At 42.6% G+C, this 25257-nt stretch overlaps 1 protein-coding gene across 1 annotated transcript in view; it reads right to left on the reverse strand.

The window, feature by feature from the left end:
* Positions 1–14530: 14530 nt before the first annotated feature.
* LOC123486999 (zinc finger protein ZFPM2-like) overlaps positions 14531–25257 on the reverse strand; it is a 48651-nt gene continuing 37924 nt past the window's right edge. Inside the window, exon 4 of the mRNA XM_045218184.1 lies at positions 14531–16995. Coding sequence (XP_045074119.1) covers positions 14561–16995 — 2435 coding nt within the window. The 3' untranslated portion in view covers positions 14531–14560. The remainder of the gene's footprint in view (positions 16996–25257) is intronic.

The following is a 25257-nucleotide window of genomic DNA, read 5'->3' on the forward strand; positions in this document are numbered from 1 at the left end:
CTGGAAAACGGTCAAATCCCTGAAGGGTTCTACTTCCTCTTCTCTGCCACAACAAATTAATTCAGGCCTCATTACGGAAAAAAATGCCATCATTGATGAATTTAATCACCATTTTATTTCAGCAGGCTAGGTCTTTGAAATAACTTATTCACAATGATACTGGGCTGGATGCTGATAGGGGAAACTTGCTGAATAATCAGAGAAATTATAGTCAAAGCTTTTCTTTTAGGCTATTTTCAGAAAAAGAATTCCTGGATTCTTTGATAGCAATAGACAACTAGAAATACACAGGGGCAGACCAATTGGATCCCAGTCTGCTTAAGTATGCAGCGGCCATCATAGTTGGCTCAATAACCCACATTTGTAATTTAACATTGTTATCAGGAAATGTTCCAAAAGTATGGAAATCATCTCTTGTGCTCTTAATAATTATTAACCCATTTCAAGGCTTCTTTGTCTAGCTAAGATTCTTGAATCCTTGGTAAATATACAACTTTGCTCTTTTCTTTTATCTGAGAAATGTATTTTGATTTTACACCAATTAGGGTTTAGGCCTGGGCATAGCACTGTTTTTAATTATCTTGTTAATGCTTTAGACACTAAAATAAAATGTGCTGCTATGTTTGTGGACCTGTCAAAAGCTTTTGATACTGTTGATTATGCTATTTTATTGAATAAATTGCCCTCGATAGGCCTGAGCTCTGACGCCTGTTCATGGTTTCATGATTATCTTAGTGACAGAAATCAGGCCATCGTGATTGATGGGGTTAAGTCTGAATTTCTTGAAGTGCATAAAGATGTACCACAGGGGTCAATATTGGGACCAGTTCTCTTCACTATTTATATAAACAACATTGGTCAATCTGTTAAAAATGGTAAACTTCATCTATATGTGGATGATACTATTATGTATGCTATTGCCGTGACTGTAGATCTGGCTGTGTCAAAACTACAGTCAGATTTTATAGCCATGCAGGAATCCCTTGCTGATTTAAAACTTGTGCTTAACACGGGCAAAACGAAACATGTTGTTTTCAAACTTTCTTAAAAAAGTTTCAGATAAACTACATGTTCAATAATTAGATGGTTCTCCAATTGAACGTGTTCCCGCATATAAATACTTAGGCTTTTGGATTGATCTGGATTTGACGTTTAAAAAACATATAGATGAGCTTGTTAAGAAGCTAAGATTTAAAGTTGGCTTTTTCTAAGCAGTAGGAAGCAGATTATTCAGTCAACCTTTTTATCTGTTCTTGATTATGGTGATATTATTCATCAAAGTGCAGCTGCTCCTACTCTTAAACCTTTGGATGCCATCTACCATAGTACACTTCATTTAGTTACAGGTGACAGTTTTGATACTCATCACTGCATCCTGTATCAAAAGGTTGGCTGGACTTCGCTAAAGACCTGTAGAGCTCTACATTACTCTCTATTTGTTTACAAGGCCCTACTTCATAAACCTCCGTCTTATCTAACTTTGCTGTTGAAATATGGACACCTAAGTTGCCTAACCCGTTCACAGGATTGGTTAACTCTTGAGGTTCCTAGGGTTTCCACCGAGCTAGGTAAATCTGCTTTTAGTTTTAATGCACCGTATTGCTGGAACAAAATGTAATGTAATCTTAATGTTCTGGTGCCATTCGGGCAGTTTAGAGTATTGATTGGGGACTTATTTGTGGAGGAATGTAATTTGATTTGACATTTTACTTGTGCTTCCCATGACTGTGATTTTGCATTTTAATGTGTATATGTGACCGTCCGACTCGATTAGGTCTTATGTAGCAACATTTGAAATTGTGTTTTTTACATTGGATAAAGTAGAGACTCAGAGCTACAAAATGGTATGTCATACACTACAGTTGAGGAACAGTGGGAAAGTAATTCTGATTTGAAAGTTGATCAACTTGTAACCCCACTTTTGAGAAAATGGCCCTTGAATGTTTTGGTACACCTACTGGAGAGCTCTTCTTTGTCTACACCCATTCAGCATAGTTCACACCCTCTTAAGCCTTATCCCCACCCATATCTTTAAGGATTCACATGTGAAGCCATGTGCTAAACAGTGTGAGTACGGTAGTGTACTAAACAACCAAAGATTTCAAGACTATAGCTGGTTTATGCTACGTCTATCAACATGTCTGTAGACAGTTGTCGCAGTGACATCATTAACATTCTATTGCCGTCCGACATCAAACTTGTCGTTGTCGTTATGAAAAAGTATAAACACAAACAAGACAGGCTGCATGACATCAGCAGCCTGGTGGTCCAAAATAGAATAACTGGTGTATTTTAACACCAATATACTCATCCGTTTAAAAATGAATTTAGTATATGTCAGTCTAGCAAACCAGGCAACTAAAAGCAACTTTCTAAACAATGTTTTGGTTCGTTTCTAGCTTGTTAGCTAGCTAGCTAATGTTAAGTTAGTTGGCTAGCCAGTTCAAATAATGACCATGTCATAGCTGACAATGTCTTAACTTTAGCTAATTTTATTCATTATTACAGGAAGATAAACTCACAGCAAGATCATTATTTAGAAGTTAATGGCAAGCTAATTACAGAAAATAGCTTACGGTTGTGAGTGTGAAAATAAAAGCAGGGCATTCTACCGGATAATTTTAGAACTTGGACACTGTCTCGTTGGCCTAACGCTATACCCTAATCTGATTTAGGTGCAGGTAATGTTGTTCTTCACATTACTGTATCTGGTAAACACACACTATATCAAATAAAATCAAAGTTTATTTGTCACATGCACAGCATACAGAAGATTTAAACGTACGTTGAAATCGGTTGCATAGTGGAGTCTTTTGTTTAGACATGTAGCTAGCTAGCTAAACAATGAACCATAATCCCAACTCATACCCTTCCTACCATGCATGAATCTGCAGGTAGCTAAAGCTAAGCAACTAGGTTCAATGTTAGCTAGCAAGCTAACATTAGGCTATAACTAACAATGCAAATGGCTTTCTGAGATACGAATAATATTACTACACAGACCAGATACGTAACTTTAGCTAGCGAGCCAGCCAGCTAACGTTAGCTAGCTATCTAACAGTACAATTTAACTTGCAATAAAAATGACTGTGACAAAACTAGAAACGTATAATATCTGAAAATGTAGCTAGCTAGATTATTTTACCCTTATACATGGATGAACGCTTCTCTCTGTCACTGATACCATGGTTGCCCTTAGTTTGAAGATCTAATCCGGAGACAGATGTTTTATACAACAGCCTTCTTCTGTGTGTTCTCTTTGACTTCCTCTGCATTTTTTGCATTCAAACGCCAGAATTTTCTCCATCTCCTTAGCTATCATACTCTGCTTCCACTGGGCATTCCACTAATTTCAAAACTCTGTCAACTTCTTCCGTGACAACAACACTGTTGATCGCCATTTCAGAATGTCTGGTTCAATGAAAACATTTTTACATAAATCAGGGATTTCCTCATTGTCTGATTTATTTTCAGAGTCAGAGAGAGTCACCATCGCACGATTGTCCTCCAGAAAGTGGAGAGCATTAGCAATACTTTTGCAGTTCTTGGTGATATCTTTTTTAAAAAGCCACGTTGGAAAGGATTACCTACACATACTGAGCAGCTCATGTTATAAACAGAAGCATGCTACATGGCAGACCACTCTGAACTCATCTCTCGGCATGTCCAGCCCATCCATTATCTCAGCCAATCATGGCTAACAGGAAGGTTCCTGTCTTTTTCCGTGGCTAAACCAACTAGGCTCGTAATTTAACCATTTTATTTGTATTTACAGATGGAATACAAGTTTGTTATTAAGACATATGAAAGTTCACATGTTCCAGAAGGTATTTCTGCCAAAAAACTATATATACAGTGAGGGAAAAAAGTATTTGATCCCCTGCTGATTTTGTACATTTGCCCACTGACAAAGACATGATCAGTCTATAATTTTAATGGTAGGTTTATTTGAACAGTGAGAGACAGAATAACAAAACAAAAATCCAGAAAAACGCATGTCAAAAATGTTATAAATTGATTTGCATTTTAATGAGGGAAATAATTATTTGACCCCTCTGCAAAACATGACTTAGTACTTGGTGGCAAAACCCTTGTTGGCAATCACAGAGGTCAGACGTTTCTTGTAGTTGGCCACCAGGTTTGCACACATCTCAGGAGGGATTTTGTTCCACTCCTCTTTGCAGATCTTCTCCAAGTCATTAAGGTTTCGAGGCTGACGTTTGGCAACTCGAAACATCAGCTGCCTCCACAGATTTTCTATGGGATTAAGGTCTGCAGACTGCCTAGGCCACTCCAGGACCTTAATGTGCTTCTTCATGAGCCACTCCTTTGTTGCCTTGGCCGTGTGTTTTGGGTCATTGTCATGCTGGAATACCCATCCATGACCCATTTTCAATGCCCTGGCTGAGGGAAGGAGGTTCTCACCCAAGATTTGACGGTACATGGCCCCGTCCATCGTCCCTTTGATACGGTGAAGTTGTCCTGTCCCCTTAGCAGAACCCCCCACCCCCCAAAGCATAATGTTTCCACCTCCATGTTTGACAGTGGGGATGGTGTTCTTGGGGTCATAGGCAGCATTCCTCCTCCTCCAAACACAGCGAGTTGAGTTGATGCCAAAGAGCTCGATTTTGGTCTCATCTGACCACAACACTTTCACCCAGTTCTCCTCTGAATCATTCAGATGTTCATTGGCAAACTTCAGACGGCCCTGTATATGTGCTTTCTTGAGCAGGGGGACCTTGCGGGCGCTGCAGGATTTTAGTCCTTCACGGCGTAGTGTGTTACCAATTGTTTTCTTGGTGACTATGGTCCCAGCTGCCTTGAGATCATTGACAAGATCCTCCCGTGTAGTTCTCGGCTGATTCCTCACCGTTCTCATGATCATTGCAACTCCACGAGGTGAGATCTTGCATGGAGCCCCAGGCCGAGGGAGATTGACAGTTATTTTGTGTTTCTTCCATTTGCGAATAATCGCACCAACTGTTGTCACCTTCTCATAAAGCTGCTTGGCGATGGTCTTGTAGCCCATTCCAGCCTTGTGTAGGTCTACAATCTTGCCCCTGACATCCTTGGAGAGCTCTTTGGTCTTGGCCATGGTGGAGAGTTTGGAATCTGATTGATTGATTGCTTCTGTAGACAGGTATCTTTTATACCTTTAAGAGTGTGCTCCTAATCTCAGCTCGTTACCTGTATAAAAGACACCTGGGAGCCAGAAATCTTTATGATTGAGAGGGGGTCAAATACTTATTTCCCTCATGAAAATGTAAATCAATTTATAACATTTTTGACATGCGTTTTTCTACATTTTGTTGTTGTTATTCTGTCTCTCACTGTTCAAATAAACCTACCATTGAAATTATAGACTGATCATTTCTTTGTCAGTGGGCAAACGTACAAAATCAGCAGGGGATCAAATACTTTTTTCCCTCACTGTATATATATTATTTTAATGTTTAAGTTCAAATGCCTCTCCTGTAAAATCAAATCAAATCAAATCATATTTTATTTGTCACATACGCGTGTTTAGCAGATGTTATAGCGGGTGTAGCGAAATGCTTGTGCTTCTAGCTCCGACAGTGCAGTAATATCTAACAATTTCACAACATATACACACAAAACTGGTAAGGAATGGGATTTAAGAATATATACATATATGGACAAGCAATGACAGAGCGGCATGGACTAAGATACAGTAGAATATTATAGAATAGAATGAGTAGTGCAAGATATGTAAACATTATTAAAGTGACTAGTGTTCCATTCTTAAAGTGGCCAGTGATTTAAATAGGCAGCAGCAGCCTCTAATGTCCTAGTGATGGCTATTTAACAGTCTGATGGCCTTGAGATAGAAGCTGTTTTCATTCTCTCGGTCCCAGTTTTGATGCACCTGTACTGACCTCGCCTTCTGGATGATAGCGGGGTGAACAGGCAGTGGCTCGGGTGGTTGATGTCCTTGATGATCTTTTTTGGCCTTCCTGTGACATCGGGTGTTGTATGTGTCTTGGAGGGCGGGTAGGTTGCCCCCGGTAATGCGTTCAGCAGACCGCACCACCCTCTGGAGAGCCCTGAGGTTGTGGGCAGTGCAGTTGCCGTACCAGACGGTGATACAGCCCGACAGGATGCTCTCAATTGTGCATCTGTAAAAGTTTGTGAGGGTTTTAGGTGCTAAGCCGAATTTCTTCAGCCTCCTGAGGTTGAAGAGGCTCTGTTGTGCCTTCTTCACCACACTGTCTGCATGGGTGGACCATTTCAGTTTGTCGGTGATATGTACGCCAAGGAACTTGAAGCTTTCCACCTTCTCCACTGCGGTCTCGTAGATGTGGATAGGGAGGTACACCCTCTGCTCTTTCCTGAAGTCCACGATCATCTCCTTTGTTTTGTTGATGTTGAGTGAGACGTTATTTTCCTGGCACCACACTCCCAGAGCCCTCACCTCCTCCCTGTAGGCGGTCTCGTCATTGTTGGTAATCAAGCCTACTACTGTTGTGTCGTCTGCAAACTTGATGATTGAGTTGGAGGCGTGCTTGGCCACGCAGTCATGGGTGAACAGGGAGTACAGGAGGGGGCTGAGCACGCACCCTTGTGGATCAGTGACGTGGAGATGTTGTTTCCTACCTTCACCACCTGGGGGCAGCCCGTCAGGAAGTCCAGGAACCAGTTGCACAGGGTGGGGTTCAGACCCAGGGCCTCGAGCTTAATGATGAGCTTAGAGGGTACTATGGTGTTGAATGCTGAGCTATAGTCAATTAACATAATTCTTACATAGGTATTCCTCTTGTCCAGATGGGATAGGGCAGTGTGCAGTGTGATGGCGATTGCATCGTCTGTGGATATTTTGGGCGGTGAGCAAATTGAAGTGGGTCTAGGGTGACAGGTAAGGTAGAGGTGATATGATCCTTGACTAGTCTCTCAAAGCACTTCATGATGACAGAGGTGAGTGCTACAGGGCGATAGTCATTTAGTTCAGTTACCTTTGCTTTCTTGGGTACAGGAACAATGGTGGCCATCTTGAAGCATGTGGGAACAGCAGACTGGGAAAGGCAGAGATTGAATATGTCCATAAACACACCAGCCAGCTGGTCTGCGCACGCTCTGAGGACGCGGCTAGGGATTCCGTCTGGGCCGGCAGCCTTGCGGGAGTTAACATGCTTAAATGTCTTAATCACGTCAGCCATGGAGAAGGAGAGTCCACAGTCCTTGGTAGTGGGCCTCGTCAGTGGCACTGTGTTATCCTCAAAGCGGGCGAAGAAGGTGTTTAGCTTGTCTGGAAGCGAGACGTCGGTGTCCGCGACGTGGTTGGTTTTCTTTTTGTAGTCCGTAATTGTCTGTAGACCCTGCCACATACGTCTCGTGTCTGAGCCGTTGAATTGCGACTCCACTTTGTCTCTATACTGATGTTTTGCCAGTTTAATTGCCTTGTGGAGTGAGTAGCTACACTGTTTGTATTCTGCCATATTCCCAGTCACCTTGCCGTGGTTGAATCTGTGGTTCGCACTTTTAGATTTGCGCGAATGCTGCCATCTATCCACGGTTTCTGGTTAGGGTAGGTTTTAATAGTCACAGTGGACACAACATCATCTATACGCTTCCTGATAAACTCAGTCACTGTTTCAGTGTATTCGTGTAAATTATTTTCGGAAGCTACCTGGAACATATCCCAGTCCTCGTGATCAAAACAATCTTGAAGCGTGGATTCCGATTGGTCAGACCAGCGTTGAATAGTCCTTAGCACGGGTACTTCCTGTTTGAGTTTCTGCCTATAGGAAGGGAGAAGCAAAATGGAGTCGTGGTCAGATTTGCCGAAAGGAGGGCGGGGGAGGGCCTTATAAACATCCCGGAAGTTTGAATAGCAATGGTCGAGGATTTTAGCAGCACGAGTACAACAGTCAAATGTCAATAACATTGAACATTTCTTCAAGTGCAGTCGCAAAAACCATCAAGCGCTATGATGAAACTGGCAGAGTTACCTCTGCTGCAGAGGATAAGCTCATTAGAGTTACCAGCCTCAGAAATTGCAGCCCAAATACATGCTTCACAGAGTTCAAGTAACAGACAAATCTCAACATCAACTGTTCAGAGGGGACTGTGTGAATCAGGCCTTCATGGTCGAATTGCTGCAAAGAAACCACTACTAAAGGACACCAATAATAAGAAGAGACCTGCTTGGGCCAAGAAACACGAGCAATGGACATTAGACCGGTGGAAATTTGTCCTTTGGTCTGGAGTCCATATTTGAGATATTTGGTTCCAATGGTGTGGGTGAACGGATTATCCCCGCATGTGTATTTCCCACCATAAATCATGGAGGAGGAGGTGTTATGGTGTGGGGGTGCTTTGCTGGTGACACTGTCTGATTTATTTAGAATTCAAGGCACACTGAACCAGCATGGATACCACAGCATTCTACAGCGATATGCCATCCCATCTGGTTTGGGTTTAGTGGGACTATCATTTGTTTTTCAACAGGACAATAATCCAACACACCTCCAGGCTGTGTAAGGGCTATTTTACCAAGAAGGAGAGTGATGGAGTGCTGCATCAGATCACCCGGCCTCCACAATCCCATGACCTCAACCAAATTGAGATGGTTTGGGATGAGTCGGACCGCGGAGTGAAGGAAAAGCAGCCAACAAGTGCTCAGCATATGTGGGAACTCCTTCAAGACTGCTGGAAAAGCATTCCAGGTGAAGCTGGTTGAGAGAATGCCAAGAGTGTGCAAAGCTGTCATCAAGGCAAAGGGTGGCTATTTGAAGAATCTCTAATCTCAAATATATTTTGATTTGTTTAACACTTTTTGTTTACTACATGATTCCATATGTGTTATTTCATAGTTTTGATGTCTTCACTATTATTCTACAATGTAAAAAATGGAAAAAATAAAGAAAAACCCTTGAATGAGTTGGTGTGTCCAAACTTTTGACTGGTAGTGTATGTCACAGGATGCTCCTCGCCCCCTCAAATCTGAGACAGCATGGCCCCAAGGCCCACCTGTGAGGCATCGGTATGGACCACAAAGGGCTCCTGGAAGTTGGGGGTGACGAGTACCGGTTCCACAAAAAAAATAATCCTGGTTCACCAATTTCTTCCAAGTGATGTGGTAGGGCAGGTGTTGTCTGGTCATGTCATGGAGAGGGGCAGCAGTCGTGAGAATCTGGGGACTAAACCGTTGATAATACCCCACCAACTTCTTTATGGTGAGTTTAGGCCAGGTTGAAATAGCCTCCACCTTTAGCTGCTGAGGTGTGACACTCCCCCAGCCAATCATGTAGCCCAGATATTCAGCCTCTAGGCCTGCATTTTCTCTCGTAGGGCCCTCAAGACTGCGTCCAGCCGTGCTAATTGGGTGGTCCATTCTGAACTATGAATGACTATGTCATCCAGGTAGGCTGCTGCATACTCACGGTGTGGTCGCAGGATCCGGTCCATCATGCATTGGCATGTGCACCCCGAACGGAAGGACCAGATAGTGGAATAGTCCCTCTGGGGTGGAGAAGGCCATTTTTCTTTGGCGGCTTCTGTCAGGGGTATGTGCCAGTACCCCTTGGTCAGATCTAATGTGGCGATAAAGCGGGCAGGCCCTAATCTCTCGGTTAGTTTGTCTACTCTGGGCACGGGGTAAGCATCAAACTTTGAAATCTCTTTTAACTTCCGGATGTCATTACAGAACCGAGTGCTACCATCGGGTTTGGGCAATAGTATAATGGGGCTAGTCCAAGAACTGTGGGATTCTTCAATGATGTCTAGTTCTAACATCTTCCTCACCTCCTCTCGGATGGTCTCTCTTTTAGCCTCTGGGATGCGGTATGGCCTTAATCTCACCTTCTTACCAGGTTCCGTGACGATGTCGTGCTGGGCCACTGTGGTGCTTCCTGGTATCTCTGAGATGACATCCAGGTTTTGGCTGATCAGCTCCTGGAGATCCTGTCGTTGGCTGGGGCCAAGCTGGGGACCCATCGGCACCTCTGGGAGCCTTGGGGAGGGGGGTACACCAGATAGGGCAGTCACTCTCTCCCGGGAAGGGGCATGCCACTGCTTTAGCATGTTCACGTGATATAACTGGGTAGGTTTGCGTCTCCCTAGTTGCTTTACTTTGTAGTTCACCGCATTCACAGTTCCTGTGCCATGGCACGGGCACTGGTGGCATGTAGTGGGATGGCATCAGGGTAGTGGGTGGCGTAGTCCATGATTACCAAGATGTACCTATGTCCTCAATTGGACTTGGGCAGAGGTCCCACTATGTCCATGGCTATTCTCTGAAAAGGGGTCTCGATTATTGGTAAAGGAATTTTGATAGATTACCTTTGGGGCTGTTTTCTGGCATTCCTCGCACTACCGGCAGTAATCCTGGACAGCCCTCTTCACTCCAGGCCAGTAGAACCGAGCCAGGATCCGATCATGTGTTTTCTCCACTCCTAGGTGTGCTCCAAGTAAACTCTCCTTCCAGACTCACATTAAGAATCTCCAATCCAAAGTTAAATCTAGAATCGGCTGCCTATTTCACAACAAAGCCTCCTTCACTCATGCTGCCAAACATGCCCTCATAAAACTGACTATCCTACCGATCCTTGACTTCGGCGATGTCATTTACAAAATAGCCTCCAACACTCTACTCAGCAAATTGGATGTAGTCTATCACAGTGCCATCTGTTTTGTCACCAAAGCCCCATATACTACCCACCACTGTGACCTGTACGCTCTTGTTGGCTGGTCCTCACTACATATTCGTCGCCAAACCCACTGGCTCCAGGCCATCTATAAATCACTGCTAGGCAAATCCCTGCCTTATCTTAGCTCATTGGTCACCATAGCAACACCCACCCGTAGTATGCGCTCCAGCAGGTATATCCCCAAAGCCAACACCTCCTTTGGCCGCCATTCTTTCCAGTTCTCTGCTGCCAATGACTGGAACGAATTGCAAAAATCTCTGAAGCTGGAGACTCTTATCTCCCTCACTAACTTTAAGCATCAGTTGTCAGAGCACCTTACCGATCACTGCACCTGTACACAGCCCATCTGAAATTAGCCCACCCAACTACCTCATCCCCATATTGTTATTTATTTTGCTCATTTGCACCCCAGTATCTCTATTTGCACATCATCTCTTGCACATCTATCATTCCAGTGTTAATACTAATTGTAATTATTTTGCACTATAGCCTATTTATTGCCTTACCTCCATAACTTGCTACATTTGCACACACTGTTTATATATTTTCTGTTGTATTTTTGACTTTATGTTTTGTTTTACCCCATATGTAACTCTGTGTTGTTGTTTTTATCGCACTGCTTTGCTTTATCTTGGCCAGGTCGCAGTTGTAAATGAGAACTTGTTCTCAACTGGCTTACCTGGTTAAATAAAGGTGAAATAACAAAAAGAAAAAGAAAATACGCACACAAGCGCTGCCACACGCATTCTACACACAAGTACATTGTAATATTGTTGTATGGTGGTATTATACATTTTGTATTATAGATATGTAGTGGTGTAATAATGTTATATGATGTACTGTTTTATATTTTGTTTTATATGTATTGTAAGTGCCTTAATGTGTTTGGACCCCAGGAAGAGTCAGCAGCTAATGGGGATCCCTAATAAATACAAATACAAATCATGTGGTTATTCTGTAAGGGTAGGATTTTTATTTATTTATTATTACCTTTATTATTCTTTATTTATTTATTCAGGGAAAACCCATTGAGACCATGTTGTCATTCCCACGGATGCCCTGATCACAACAATACAACAACCAATAAATACAATGTAAAACAAAACAGCAGTCAATACAAAACTCAACATTCATGAAAAACAGTTACAGTCCTCAGCTACTAGGTTCTCATCAAGTATGGATCACTCAAAAATGTATTATGTTACATCATGGAGAATGAATGGCCTGGTGTCTCCAGAAGCACTATGACAAGGACATCAAAGGTGTTAAGATGGACTGGTATTTCCTTAGCAGCCTGTGCTGTAATACCATAACACAGCTTTTCTTTGACATGGACCTAGTCGACTATTCTGTATGATGAGAAATAGATTACAGAGGGACATTGACAAGTAAGAAAGATTTGTGTCGTGTGATTTCTTCATTGTCGTCGACTGACCTTATGTGAGCACCTTCCACTGTTTCAATATTGATCATACAGTAACTCACCATATAACATGGCTTTGTTAAAGTATAATAAATAAGAAAGTAAGAAAGTTCTAACAAACTCACTGCTTAGTATCCAAATATTAGGTTATAGTCTTTCTATTATAGCATACAAATACTGTCATTTAGACCTGTGTAATGCCTCTGAGTCTAGAGTCCAATTCTACTGCTGGCTGCATGAATAGTCTAGTCGCCAGTGTTTTAATGGACAGCGCTGTGGTGGGTCTGTCTACCTGATACTGAATTTTCCATATCCATAAGACAGCAATCCATGCTTTGGTTTTGTTTACCTGGCCACTGTCTTTTAAATGCTAACTTTTTAGCATCCCAATAAAGCCCAGATACTGTATAAGCATTTTTCCCATTTTATGTCAAAACCAAAGCATGGATTGCTGCCTTACCTTGTCCAAAGACTGCTTACAGGGTATGGAAACCAAAATGTAAATGAGTTATTTGGGTGTACTATCCCTTTAATAGTCTAGTCCCCTCAAAATCAACTCTGGACCTCGAACCTACTTACTCTAGATGAAGGCTCTCTCCTGTGTGTGTGTGTGTGTGTGTGTGTGTGTGTGTGTGTGTGTGTGTGTGTGTGTGTGTGTGTGTGTGTGTGTGTGTGTGTGTGTGTGTGTGTGTGTGTCGGAACAGAACCATTAGAAGCTTGAAATTTAGAGTGATATAAAGTGGCTTTAGCAGCGGATACAGAGGAAGAGAAGATTGAGTGGAGGGAGTGAAAAGATGATAGGTCCTCTGGAAGTTTAGTTTTCCTGGAGGGGGGTTGAAGTGAAATTAGTAGGCGAACAACCTCTAGTAAAGATGAGATCAAGCGTATTGCCTGCCTTGTGAGTTGGAGGGGATTGGGAAAGGGTGAGGTCAAAAAAGGCAAGGAGGGGAAAGAGAGAGTTGGAAAGAAGTTTATCGAAGGCAGACGTCAGGCGGTTGAAGTTGCCTAATAAGAAGAGCAGTGAGCCATCGTCAGGAAATTAGCTTATCAAGGTGTTCATTGAGGAACTCTCCAAGGGCACCTGGTGGGTGATAGATGACAGCTTGAGTGGACAAGTGACAGTGACATCATGGAATTCAAATGAGGAGATGGACAGGTGAGAGAGAGACTTTGTAATACATTTTGTACGACACTTTATAATGCTTCTGTAAATTACATGTTTGTAAAACACCCATATCTTGTGGTACATGACATGTTGCAAAAACATATTTAGTGTTCTTGCTTGATATTTCAGGTCATATATATTGAAATCTGCACTGTAATGTAGGCTGAGGAGGTGAAATGCACAAAAGTATAAAATGCCATGAGGCCATTCAACCCTTACTAAGCTTAATGGAATGGTCAGACTGCAGAACATTGTTGAATTTATTTCTTCCATTTCCTTACTTTGCATTTTGAAATAGCCAAAAGCCCCCTGTATATATTAGTGTGCATAGAAGTGATGTCCAAGTCAGTCTTAAGTAAGATAGATATTATTTGATAACTCTTCTTCTATTAATTCAATATATAATTCAATATACACCCACTAGGTGGTGATGTAACATCATGTGTGTATTGTGAGGATGCATACTTGAGGTAGGATATACTGTAGATATACATCACAAAGCAAATTGTGCCTGAGATTTTAATTTACATTTCCACAACACATAAAGTAAAAATATCAAACATTTTGATGAATTTCATTCCGAACACAGGCATGCATAGCAACACATTTTGACAATGTATTTTTTGACATTGGAATGATCACATCACCCAAACTTCATGGTCAATACTCATAAACATTTGATCAACAATTCATCAAATCACTCTTTCATCATACTGCAATAAGAGAACAACATCAACAAACAGAGGTACACTTTAAAAAGAAGTTTCGCATCAGAGTAAAATCAGACATTTAAATGAATATATAAACTAACATTTACAGATTAAGTACATTACAAAGTTCTACACTGAAATATAAGATTAACAAACGTGTCCTATAATTTCAAAAACAGTATTGTTTTATCACTTCATGATGGTAAACATACTAAAATAATAATCTGTATAGATAGACTAGTGCTTCTGATGCTTTTCAACCAAAAATAGTTTTTGTTGTACATCTCTTCATAATCAATATATAAATATGCATTCAAAAGTCAACTATTCTCTGTGTGTATGACACAAGGCTTTAAATATAATTTTTTTCAATAAAATATCTATTAAAATCTTAACACTGGAAGTATTTTTCAAATGAAATAAATCAATCACAAAGAGGGAAAAAAATATGACACATTTATTTTGTCCCACAAACATGTTTGCATTTTGCTATCAAACTGAAGGGAGATGCTACTCTTGATTGTCCACCAGCAGTGCTCTATTTATCCTATGTGAGTCAGGTTTAGGAGGAGAGAGACTGGGCACCGAACCAAACTCATTTGACGTGCTCGGTGGTGTGTGACGAGCAGTAGAATTTCTTGTGCGTTATGAAGTTGGACAGGTTGTTGAACTGGATGTTGCACAGGCGGCAATATTTGACGTTACCCTGTGTTGCCTGGATGGAGCCGTTTAGGCTTCTTTTCATACAGGAGGGTAGGACCTCCTCTGTCTTAGATACTGCTGGGGAGGACGAGGATGAGGAAGTGCTCTTCTTGGGGTTGACACTGACAGGACTCTCTGAATCTGACAAGGATGATACGTGGCTGTCTGGGAGATGGGAGTTAACAAGCTTGTTGTCCTGGAGTGTGTTCTCTGTGTTCTCAGGCTCCTGGCAGCCATTTTGCGGCAAAACACCTTTTGTTTCCTGGTAGCCATCAGGAATAGGCTGATCTTTTTCCACCTCACTCCCTTCATTGGGGCTCTGTCTCTGCTCGCTGAGCTCTCTCTGCATCACCACTGTACCTGTGGTGTAGTCGGCAGGCTTGATTCCATAAAAGTGTGAAATCTGTTCATCACGTCTAATTTTCTTAAATAAAGGAGGGTTAAATTCTTGGGACAGAAACTGGTCCCTGCTTTCCTCTTTGATGACAGCGAGCTGATCCCCTTTAGTGCTACCTGTTTGAACAGACACCTTATTGACTCCATTGGTGGCACATTTCTCCAGGTTTATTTCGTTGTCATCTACTGGGTTGTTAAACCCTACTATTTTTACAACCGCAGATGTTTTGTGATCTGGAGCAGTGATGGGGCAAGAGCTCAGTTTGTGCGCAAGGTAGTCTTCCACTTTGTTGAAGCTGATCTTGCACACTGTGCACTCGTGATAGTCCGTGAGTCTTTTAGGAGTGGTAGATAATTTACCAGGGCTTGATGATAAACACTTTTTACTAAGATCGATAGGGCTGTTCAAATCATCTTGAGCTATGGCGTTGCACTTAGATATCAGAGCTGATTTAGTGACAGGGAGATTAGCCTCTGGATGCTTCGGAACCATGCCAAGAAACATATTGTAACTGGGGTGAAACTGGTTACCATATATCTTCCCTGGGTCATGGTACATGCCTCGTCCTCCAATGGGTGCTATCCCAAAGTAATGTGGATGATGACTCATGGGAGACCTCTGTTGTTCGTGGTTGGGAACATTCATTTCTAAGTTCTTCCTCCGTTTCCGCGTACGCACCATTCTCTGGGTGGCGGGCAGTTTGTTTCCATGCACTCGTTTCATTGGCGGATCATGACGCGTGGCGCAGTAATACTGCTTGTGAACCATGTAAGTCTCGGTACGACTGAAGGTGATCTTACAGGGCTCGCATGTCGTCTTGTTAGGGTCTAAGATATCTGTCTCGGGCGTTTGGGACGTTTTGGGACTTGTCACATCTCCCTCTATAGAGGGGTTCTCATCTGAAGTGGTGGGGGTGGAGCGGTTCTTCACGCTATCTGGGAACTCAGCATGTACCTGTGCCTTCCCCTCCCCAACGTCCAGTCCTGACAGGTTCAGGCGGGGGGACATGAGATAACTGTTGTGGTCAGATAGATGACCATGACCCATCATGTTCAGGCTGCCCAACCCACCCAAACCCCCACATTTAGGGCTCCCTGTATCAGCCACTTTGTCCAGGACACCTGTGTAATCATGTGGCTTGGCCATGTGCTGCCAACGGCTAATACAGTAGTCCTTTTTATGAACTAAGTAGTTGTCCAAGTTACCGAAAGTGATATTGCATTCGAAACACGTGGCCCCTTTGGGGACAAGGGTGCTGTACATGACATGAGGGGGGTAGTTGTTAGTACCTCCATGCCTCAGTCTACGGTGGACCAGCTCGGACATCTTAGCCAGGATCTCCGAGGCCTGGGGGGCGGCTGTTATGTTGTGTGAGAAGGGGAAATGGGGTAAGAATGGCCCCATGGGGAAAGCAGCGGGGCCCATGCAGTTCTGGATGGGCGAGGTTGCCTGGCGAGGGCTGGAGGGTTCCGATTTGACACTGGTGTAGGAGAAACTAGCCCTGCTCCCTGAGTTAGGGTCAGCTTTCACCAGGGAAGTCTCCATCTTCTCCAGGTCCGCATTGGGACTAGTCCTGGTGTCAAGGCTGCTACCCAGAACTTGGCTCAGAAGGAACTCCTTTTCCTGCTCCACAATGGCCTGATGGGGGCTCCTCTCCACGCTGCTGCCTTCCCTGGGAGAGCACTCTGTCTCGACCTGCCTGGGACCGTGCTGTCTGAGTGGGCTGTGGTTGTGTCCGTGATTCTCCCGGTGCTTGTCCAGTTCCCTGGGGGAGGTGAAGCTGAAGTGGCAGTGGGAGCACTGGTAGCTTGTCTGAGACAGGTGGGCGAGAATGTGCTGCTGGAGGCTGGGGAGGGAGTCCACTGTGTAGTCACAGATTGTGCATTTCATACTACCCCCGCCAGTGGACACCGCCTCCTCCATCTTAACACCTGGGGAGAAGATTACAAAGACATTTTAGATTGTTAATATACAGTGCCAATATTCATCCCTCTTGGCATTTTTCCTATTTTGTTGCATTACAACCTGTAATTTAAATGGATTTTTATTTGGATTTCAAGTAATGGACATACACAAAATAGTCCACATTTGTGAAGTGAAATGAAAAAAATAACTTGTTTCAAAAAATTCAAGAAAATAAATGACAGAAAAGTGGTGCGTGCATATGTATTCACCCCCTTTGCTATGAAGCCCCTAAATAAGATCTGGTGCAACCAATTACCTTCAGAAGTCACATAATTAGTTAAATAAAGTCCACCTGTGTGCAATCTAAATGTCACATGATCTGTCACATGATCTCAGTATATATACACCTGTTCTGAAAGGCCCCAGAGTCTGCAACACCAATAAGCAAGGGGCACCACCAAGCAAGCGGCACCATGAAGACCAATGAGCTCTCCAAACAGTTCAGGGACAAAGTTGTGGAGAAGTACAGATCAGGGTTGGGTTATAAAAAAATATATCAGAAACAATCCCACGGAGCACCATTAAATCCATTATTAAAAAATTGAAAGAATGTGGCACCACAACAAACCTGCCAAGAGAGGGCTGCCCACCAAAACTCACGGACCAGGCAAGGAGGGCATTAATCAGAGAGGCAACAAAGAGACCAAAGATAACCCTGAAGGAGCTGCAAAGCTCCACAGCGGAGATTGGAGTATCTGTCCATAGGACCACTTTAAGCTGTACACTCCACGGAGCTGGGCTTTACGGAAGAGTGGCCAGAAAAAAGCCATTGCTTAAAGAAAAAAATAAGCAAACACGTTTGGTGTTCACCAAAAGGCATGTGGGAGACTCCCCAAATATATGGAAGAAGGTACTCTGGTCAGATGAGACTAAAATGAGCTTTTTGGCCATCAAGGAAAACGCTATGTCTGGCGCAAACCCAACACCTCTCATCACCCCGAGAACACCATCCCTGTGGGGATGTTTTTCATCGGCAGGGACTGGGAAACTGGTCAGAATTGAAGGAATGATGGATGGCGCTAAATACAGGGAAATTCTTGAGGGAAACCTGTTTCCGTCTTCCATAGATTTGAGACTGGGACGGAGGTTCACCTTCCAGCAGGACAATGACCCTAAGCATACTGCTAAAGCAACACTTGAGTGGTTTAAGGGGACACATTTAAATGTCTTGGAATGGCCTAGTCAAAGCCCAGACCTGGTATGACTTAAAGATTGCTGTACACCAGCAGAACCCATCCAACTTGAAGGAGCTGGAGCAGTTTTGCCTTGACGAATGGGCAAAAATCCCAGTGGCTACATGTGCCAAGCTTATAGAGACATACCCCAAGAGACTTGCAGCTGTAATTGCTGCAAAAGGTGGCTCTACAAAGTATTGACTTTGGGGGGGTGAATAGTTATGCACGCTCAAGTTTTCAGTTTTTTTGTCTTATTTCTTGTTCGTTTCACAAGAAAAATTATTTTGCATCTTCAAAGTGGTAGGCATGTTGTGTAAATCAAATGATACAAATCCCCCAAAAATCCATTTTAATTCCAGGTTGTAAGGCAAGCAAAATAGGAAAAATGCAAAGGGGGGTGAATACTTTCGCAAGCCACAGTGTGGGGTATAATTTTTTTTGTCAACAATCTACGCAAAATTCTTGAACATTATTCTTTAAAAGATTCTTCAAGGTCTATCAAGTTGGTCGTTGATCATTGCTAGACATCCATTTTCAAGTCTTGCCATAGATTTTCAATCAGATTGAAGTCAAAACTGTAACTAGGCCACTCTGGAACATTCAATGTCATCTTGGTAAGCAACTCCAGTGTATATTTGGCCTTGAGTTTTAGGCTATTGTACTGCTGAAAGGTGCATTTGTCTCTCAGTATCTGTTGAAAAGCAGACTGAATCAGGTTTTCCTCTAGGATTGTGCCTGTGCTTAGCTCTTTTCTGTTTATTTTATCCTAAAAAAACTCCATAGCCCTTGCCGATGGCAAGCATACATGATGCAGCCACAACCATGCTTGAAAATATGAAGAGTGGTACTCAGTGATGTGTTGTGTTGGATTTGCCCCAAACATAACGCTTTGTATTCAGGACATAAAGTTCATTTCTTTGCCATTTTTTTTTGCAGTTTTACTTTAGTGCCTTATTGCAAACATTATGTACAGGCTTCCTTCTTTTCACTCTGTCAATTAGGTTAGTATTGTGGAGTAACTACAATGTTGTTGATCCATCCTCAGTTTTGTCCTACCATAGCCATTAAACTCTGTAACTGTTTTAAAGCCACCATTGGCCTCATGGTGAAGTCCCTGAGAGGTTTCCTTCCTCTCCGCAACTGAGTTAGAAAGGACACCTGTATCTTTGTAGTGACTGGGTATATTGATACACCATCCAAAGTGTAATTAATTCACCATGCTTAGGGATATTCAATGTCTGCTTTTTTTTACCCATCTACCAATAGGTGCCCTTCTTTGTGAGGCATTGGAAAACCTCCCTGGTCTTTGTGGTTGAATCTGTGTTTGAAAATCACTGCTCAATTGAGGGACCACCCTCAGACTTAGGAAGATGTAAAACTTTCCTTTTTATTCTATGAAATGTATTTGCCCAATTGTCTGTTATGAACGAGAATACTTTTTTAAAGAATGTCTTCGGTGGGGTCATTGGTATTACCAAAAATAAATACAAAAACTTTGGCAGCAATGCCATTGTTATAGTCACGGGAGACAAATTCACCTGGGAGACTATTGTCCTGCTGAAAGGTGAATTTGTCTCCCAGTGTCTATAACAATGGCATTGCTGCCAAAGTTTTTGTATTTATTTACCTATTACACTGGAGTTGCTTATTAAGATGGGACATTGAATGTTGCTGAGTGGCCAAGTTAGAGTTTTGACTTGAAAATCTTTATCAAGACTTGAAAATGGCTGTCTAGCAATGATCAACAACCAACTTGACAGAACTTGAATAATTTTTTAAAGAATAATGTGCAAATATTGTACAATCCAGGTGTGCAAAGCTTTTAGACTTACCCATAAATTCTCACAGCTGTAACTGCTGCCAAAGGTAATTATAACATGTATTGACTCAGGGGTGTGAATACTTATGTAAATTAGATATTTCATTTTCAATAAGTGCTAAAATGTCTAAAAACAAGTTTTCACTTTGTCTTTATGGGGTATTGTGTGTAGATGGGTGAGAGAAAAAAATATCTGACAGAGCTCCAGAGTTCCTCTGTGGAGATGGAAGAACCTTCCAGAAGGACAACCATCTCTGCAGCACTCCACCAATCAGGCCTTTATGGTAGAGTGGCCAGATGGAAGCCACTCCTCTGTAAAAGGCACATGACAGCCCGCTTGGAGTTTGTCAAAAGGCACCTGAAGACTCTCAGACAATAAGAAACAAGATTCTCTGGTTGGCCTGAATGCCAAGCGTCAAGTCTGGAGGAAACCTGTTGTCTGGCTTCTACATATAATCACAGTTTTGACGGTACAACACGGAGCTACTCCCTCCACATGTATCCTATCGGTACGCGCATGCGTCTAAAGACTGGGTGTGAATACTTTCTGAAGGCACTGTATCTAAACTCTTAGAAAAAATACACATAATGTACCTTCAGAGGTACACATAATGATCTCACATGGTTCTGTTCAGTACCTTTTAGGGTACATGTGCAGATAAAGAGTATAATGGTAAATATTTGTACAAACAATATTTTGAATATAACGGTACAATAATCACTCTCACTCTCAAAAAAGGGATACGGTGTGAAAATACATTTCCATTTCCCGGGTACAAAAGTATTTTTGTCCCGTCAATACCCTCAATATCTACCTAAAAGGAACTAACAGCTTTGTCACTGGGTTGGTACCCTAAAAAGGCACATTTGTACCATAACTATTATCATATTTCCCAGCATGCTCTACTGCAGGTAGACTTTTTACAATTGTTTTTAATATCTGTGCTTTTGCATGTACATTGATTAATTGATTAATCTTATGCTACACAAAGATCAATAGCATACATTTTCTAAACTAAACCAATCAGCTAGTTAGATTTTTTGCACCCGTTACTGAAATAAATGGTTGTTCCAATTTAAAGGGCTTAGGTAGTCTCCTCACAATGTTCCTGACCTTGGCAGTCATTCTGAACGCAGGTTGTGGGTGAATAAAAATTCCAACTGTTGGATTTCCCTAACTCTGGTTGGATTCCAATAGGAATTAAACATCACTTTGCAAGCCAGCATAATGTGACATACAGTGGGGAGAACAAGTATTTGATACACTGCCGATTTTGCAGGTTTTCCTACTTACAAAGCATGTAGAGGTCTGTAATTTTTATCATAGGTACACTTCAACTGTGAGAGACGGAATCTAAAACAAAAATCCAGAAAATCACATTGTATGATTTTTAAGTAATTAATTTGCATTTTATTGCATGACATAAGTATTTGATACATCAGAAAAGCAGAACTTAATTTTTGGTACAGAAATCTGTGTTTGCAATTACAGAGATCATACGTTTCCTGTAGGTCTTGACAAGGTTTGCACACACTGCAGCAGGGATATTGGCCCACTCCTCCATACAGACCTTCTCCAGATCCTTCAGGTTTCGGGGCTGTCGCTGGGCAATACGGACTTTCAGCACCCTCCAAAGATTTTCTATTGGGTTCAGGTCTGGAGACTGGCTAGGCCACTCCAGGACCTTGAGATGCTTCTACGGAGCCACTCCTTAGTTGCCCTGGCTGTGTGTTTCGGTCGTTGTCATGCTGGAAGACCCAGCCACGACCCATCTTCAATGCTCTTACTGAGGGAAGGAGGTTGTTGGCCAAGATCTCGCGATACATGGCCCCATCCATCCTCCCCTCAATACGGTGCAGTCGTCCTGTCCCCTTTGCAGAAAAGCATCCCCAAAGAATGATGTTTCCACCTCCGTGCTTCACGGTTGGGATGGTGTTCTTGGGGTTGTACTCATCCTTCTTCTTCCTCCAAACACGGCGAGTGGAGTTTAGACCAAAAAGTTCTATTTTTGTCTCATCAGACCACATGACCTTCTCCCATTCCTCCTCTGGATCATCCAGATGGTCATTGGCAAACTTCAGACGGGCCTGGACATGCGCTGGCTTGAGCAGGGGGACCTTGCGTGCGCTGCAGGATTTTAATCCATGACGGCGTAGTGTGTTAGTAATGGTTTTCTTTGAGACTGTGGTCCAAGCTCTCTTCAGGTCATTGACCAGGTCCTGCCGTGTAATTCTGGGCTGATCCCTCACCTTCCTCATGATCATTGATGCCCCACGAGGTGAGATCTTGCATGGAGCCCCAGACCGAGGGTGATTGACCGTCATCTTGAACTTCTTCCATTTTCTAATAATTGCGCCAACAGTTGTTGCCTTCTCACCAAGCTGCTTGCCTATTGTCCTGTAGCCCATCCCAGCCTTGTGCAGGTCTACAATTGTATCCCTGATGTCCTTACACAGCTCTCTGGTCTTGGCCATTGTGGAGAGGTTGGAGTCTGTTTGATTGAGTGTGTGGACAGGTGTCTTTTATACAGGTAACAAGTTCAAACAGGTGCAGTTAATACAGGTAATGAGTGGAGAACAGGAGGGCTTCTTATAGAAAAACTAACAGGTCTGTGAGAGCCGGAATTCTTACTGGTTGGTAGGTGATCAAATACTTATGTCATGCAATAAAATGCAGATTAATTCATTAAAATCCTACAATGTGATTTTCTGGATTTTTGTTTTAGATTCCATCTCTCACAGTTGAAGTGTACCTATGATAAAAATTACAGACCTCTACATGCTCTGTAAGTAGGAAAACCTGCAAAATTGGCAGTGTATCAAATACTTGTTCTCCCCACTGTACATGTGGTGTTGCAAACAGCCTAATTCATACTCTTCAGAGGGATAATGGACTCTACAGTACCCTGCTATTAAAATGAAGTATACAGTGGGGAAAAAAAGTATTTAGTCAGCCACCAATTGTGCAAGTTCTCCCACTTAAAAATATGAGAGAGGCCTGTAATTTTCATCATAGGTACACGTCAACTATGACAGACAAAATGAGAAAAAAAATCCAGAAAAATCACATTGTAGGATTTTTAATGAATTTATTTGCAAATGATGGTGGAAAATAAGTATTTGGTCAATAACAAAAGTTTCTCAATACTTTGTTATATACCCTTTGTTGGCAATGACACAGGTCAAACGTTTTCTGTAAGTCTTCACAAGGTTTTCACACACTGTTGCTGGTATTTTGGCCCATTCCTCCATGCAGATCTCCTCTAGAGCAGTGATGTTTTGGGGCTGTCACTGGGCAACACAGACTTTCAATTCCCTCCAAAGATTTTCTATGGGGTTGAGATCTGGAGACTGGCTAGGCCACTCCAGGACCTTGAAATGCTTCTTACGAAGCCACTCCTTCGTTGCCCGGGCGGTGTGTTTGGGATCATTGTCATGCTGAAAGACCCAGCCAAGTTTCATCTTCAATGCCCTTGCTGATGGAAGGAGGTTTTCACTCAAAATTTCACAATACATGGCCCCATTCATTCTTTCCTTTACACGGATCAGTCATCCTGGTCCCTTTGCAGAAAAACAGCTCCAAAGCATGATGTTTCCACCCCCATGCTTCACAGTAGGTATGGTGTTCTTTGGATGCAACTCAGCATTCTTTGTCCTCCAAACACGACGAGTTGAGTTTTTACCAAAAAGTTATATTTTGGTTTCATCTGACATTCTCCCAATCCTCTTCTGGATCATCCAAATGCATTTTAGCAAACTTCAGATGGGCCTGGACATGTACTGGCTTAAGCAGGGGGACACGTCTGTCACTGCAGGATTTGAGTCCCTGGCGGCGTAGTGTGTTACTGATGGTAGGCTTTGTTACTTTGGTCCCAGCTCTCTGCAGGTCATTCACTAGGTCCCCCCGTGTGGTTCTGGGATTTTTGCTCACCGTTCTTCTGATCATTTTGATCTTTGATAAAGATGGTGACGCAAAAATAATAAACATTTACAATATATCTAAAAATACATACAGCCAAGTGATATATAAATATATACAGTGGGGAAAAAAAGTATTTAGTCAGCCACCAATTGTGCAAGTTCTCCCACTTAAAAAAGATGAGAGAGGCCTGTAATTTTCATCATAGGTACACGTCAACTATGACAGACAAATTGAGAAGAAAAAAATCCAGAAAATCACATTTTAGGATTTTTAATGAATTTATTTGCAAATTATGGTTGAAAATAAGTATTTGGTCACCTACAAACAAGCAAGATTTCTGGCTCTCACAGACCTGTAACTTCTTATTTAAGAGGCTCCTCTGTCCTCCACTCGTTACCTGTATTAATGGCACCTGTTTGAACTTGTTATCAGTATAAAAGACACCTGTCCACAACCTCAAACAGTCACACTCCAAACTCCACTATGGCCAAGACCAAAGAGCTGTCAAAGGACACCAGAAACAAAATTGTAGACCTGCACCAGGCTGGGAAGACTGAATATGCAATAGGTAAGCAGCTTGGTTTGAAGAAATCAACTGTGGGAGCAATTATTAGGAAATGGAAGACATACAAGACCACTGATAATCTCCCTCGATCTGGGGCTCCACGCAAGATCTCATCCCGTGGGGTCAAAATGATCACAAGAACGGTGAGCAAAAATCCCAGAACCACATGGGGGGACCTAGTGAATGACCTGCAGAGAGCTGGGACCAAAGTAACAAAGCCTACCATCAGTAACACACTACGCCGCCAGGGACTCAAATCCTGCAGTGCCAGACGTGTCCCCCTGCTTAAGCCAGTACATGTCCAGGCCCGTCTGAAGTTTGCTAGAGTGCATTTGGATGATCCAGAAGAGGATTGGGAGAATGTCATATGGTCAGATGAAACCAAAATATAACTTTTTGGTAAAAACTCAACCCTGTTAGGCCTACTGCTGCTAGGTAGCTCTCTCTCTCTGCTCTTCCCTCTCCCCCTAACCAGACACCTAGGTATTTGTAGTTGTCCACATACTCTAGGTCAGACCCGTCGAGAGTAGTGATTCTAGTCGGGTGGGCGGGTGCCAGCAGCGTTCGATTGAAGAGCATGCATTTAGTTTTACTAGTGTTTAAGAGCAGTTGGAGGGTACGGAAGGAGTGTTGTATGGCATTGAAGCTCGTTTGGAGGTTTGTTAACAAAGTGTCCAATGAAGGGCCAGATGTATACAAAATGGTGTCATCTGCGTAGAGGTGGATCTGAGAATCACCAGCAGCAAG

This window comes from Coregonus clupeaformis, unplaced genomic scaffold (genome assembly GCF_020615455.1).
Source record: "Coregonus clupeaformis isolate EN_2021a unplaced genomic scaffold, ASM2061545v1 scaf1423, whole genome shotgun sequence".
In the NCBI taxonomy this organism is placed as follows: Eukaryota; Metazoa; Chordata; class Actinopteri; order Salmoniformes; family Salmonidae; genus Coregonus; species Coregonus clupeaformis.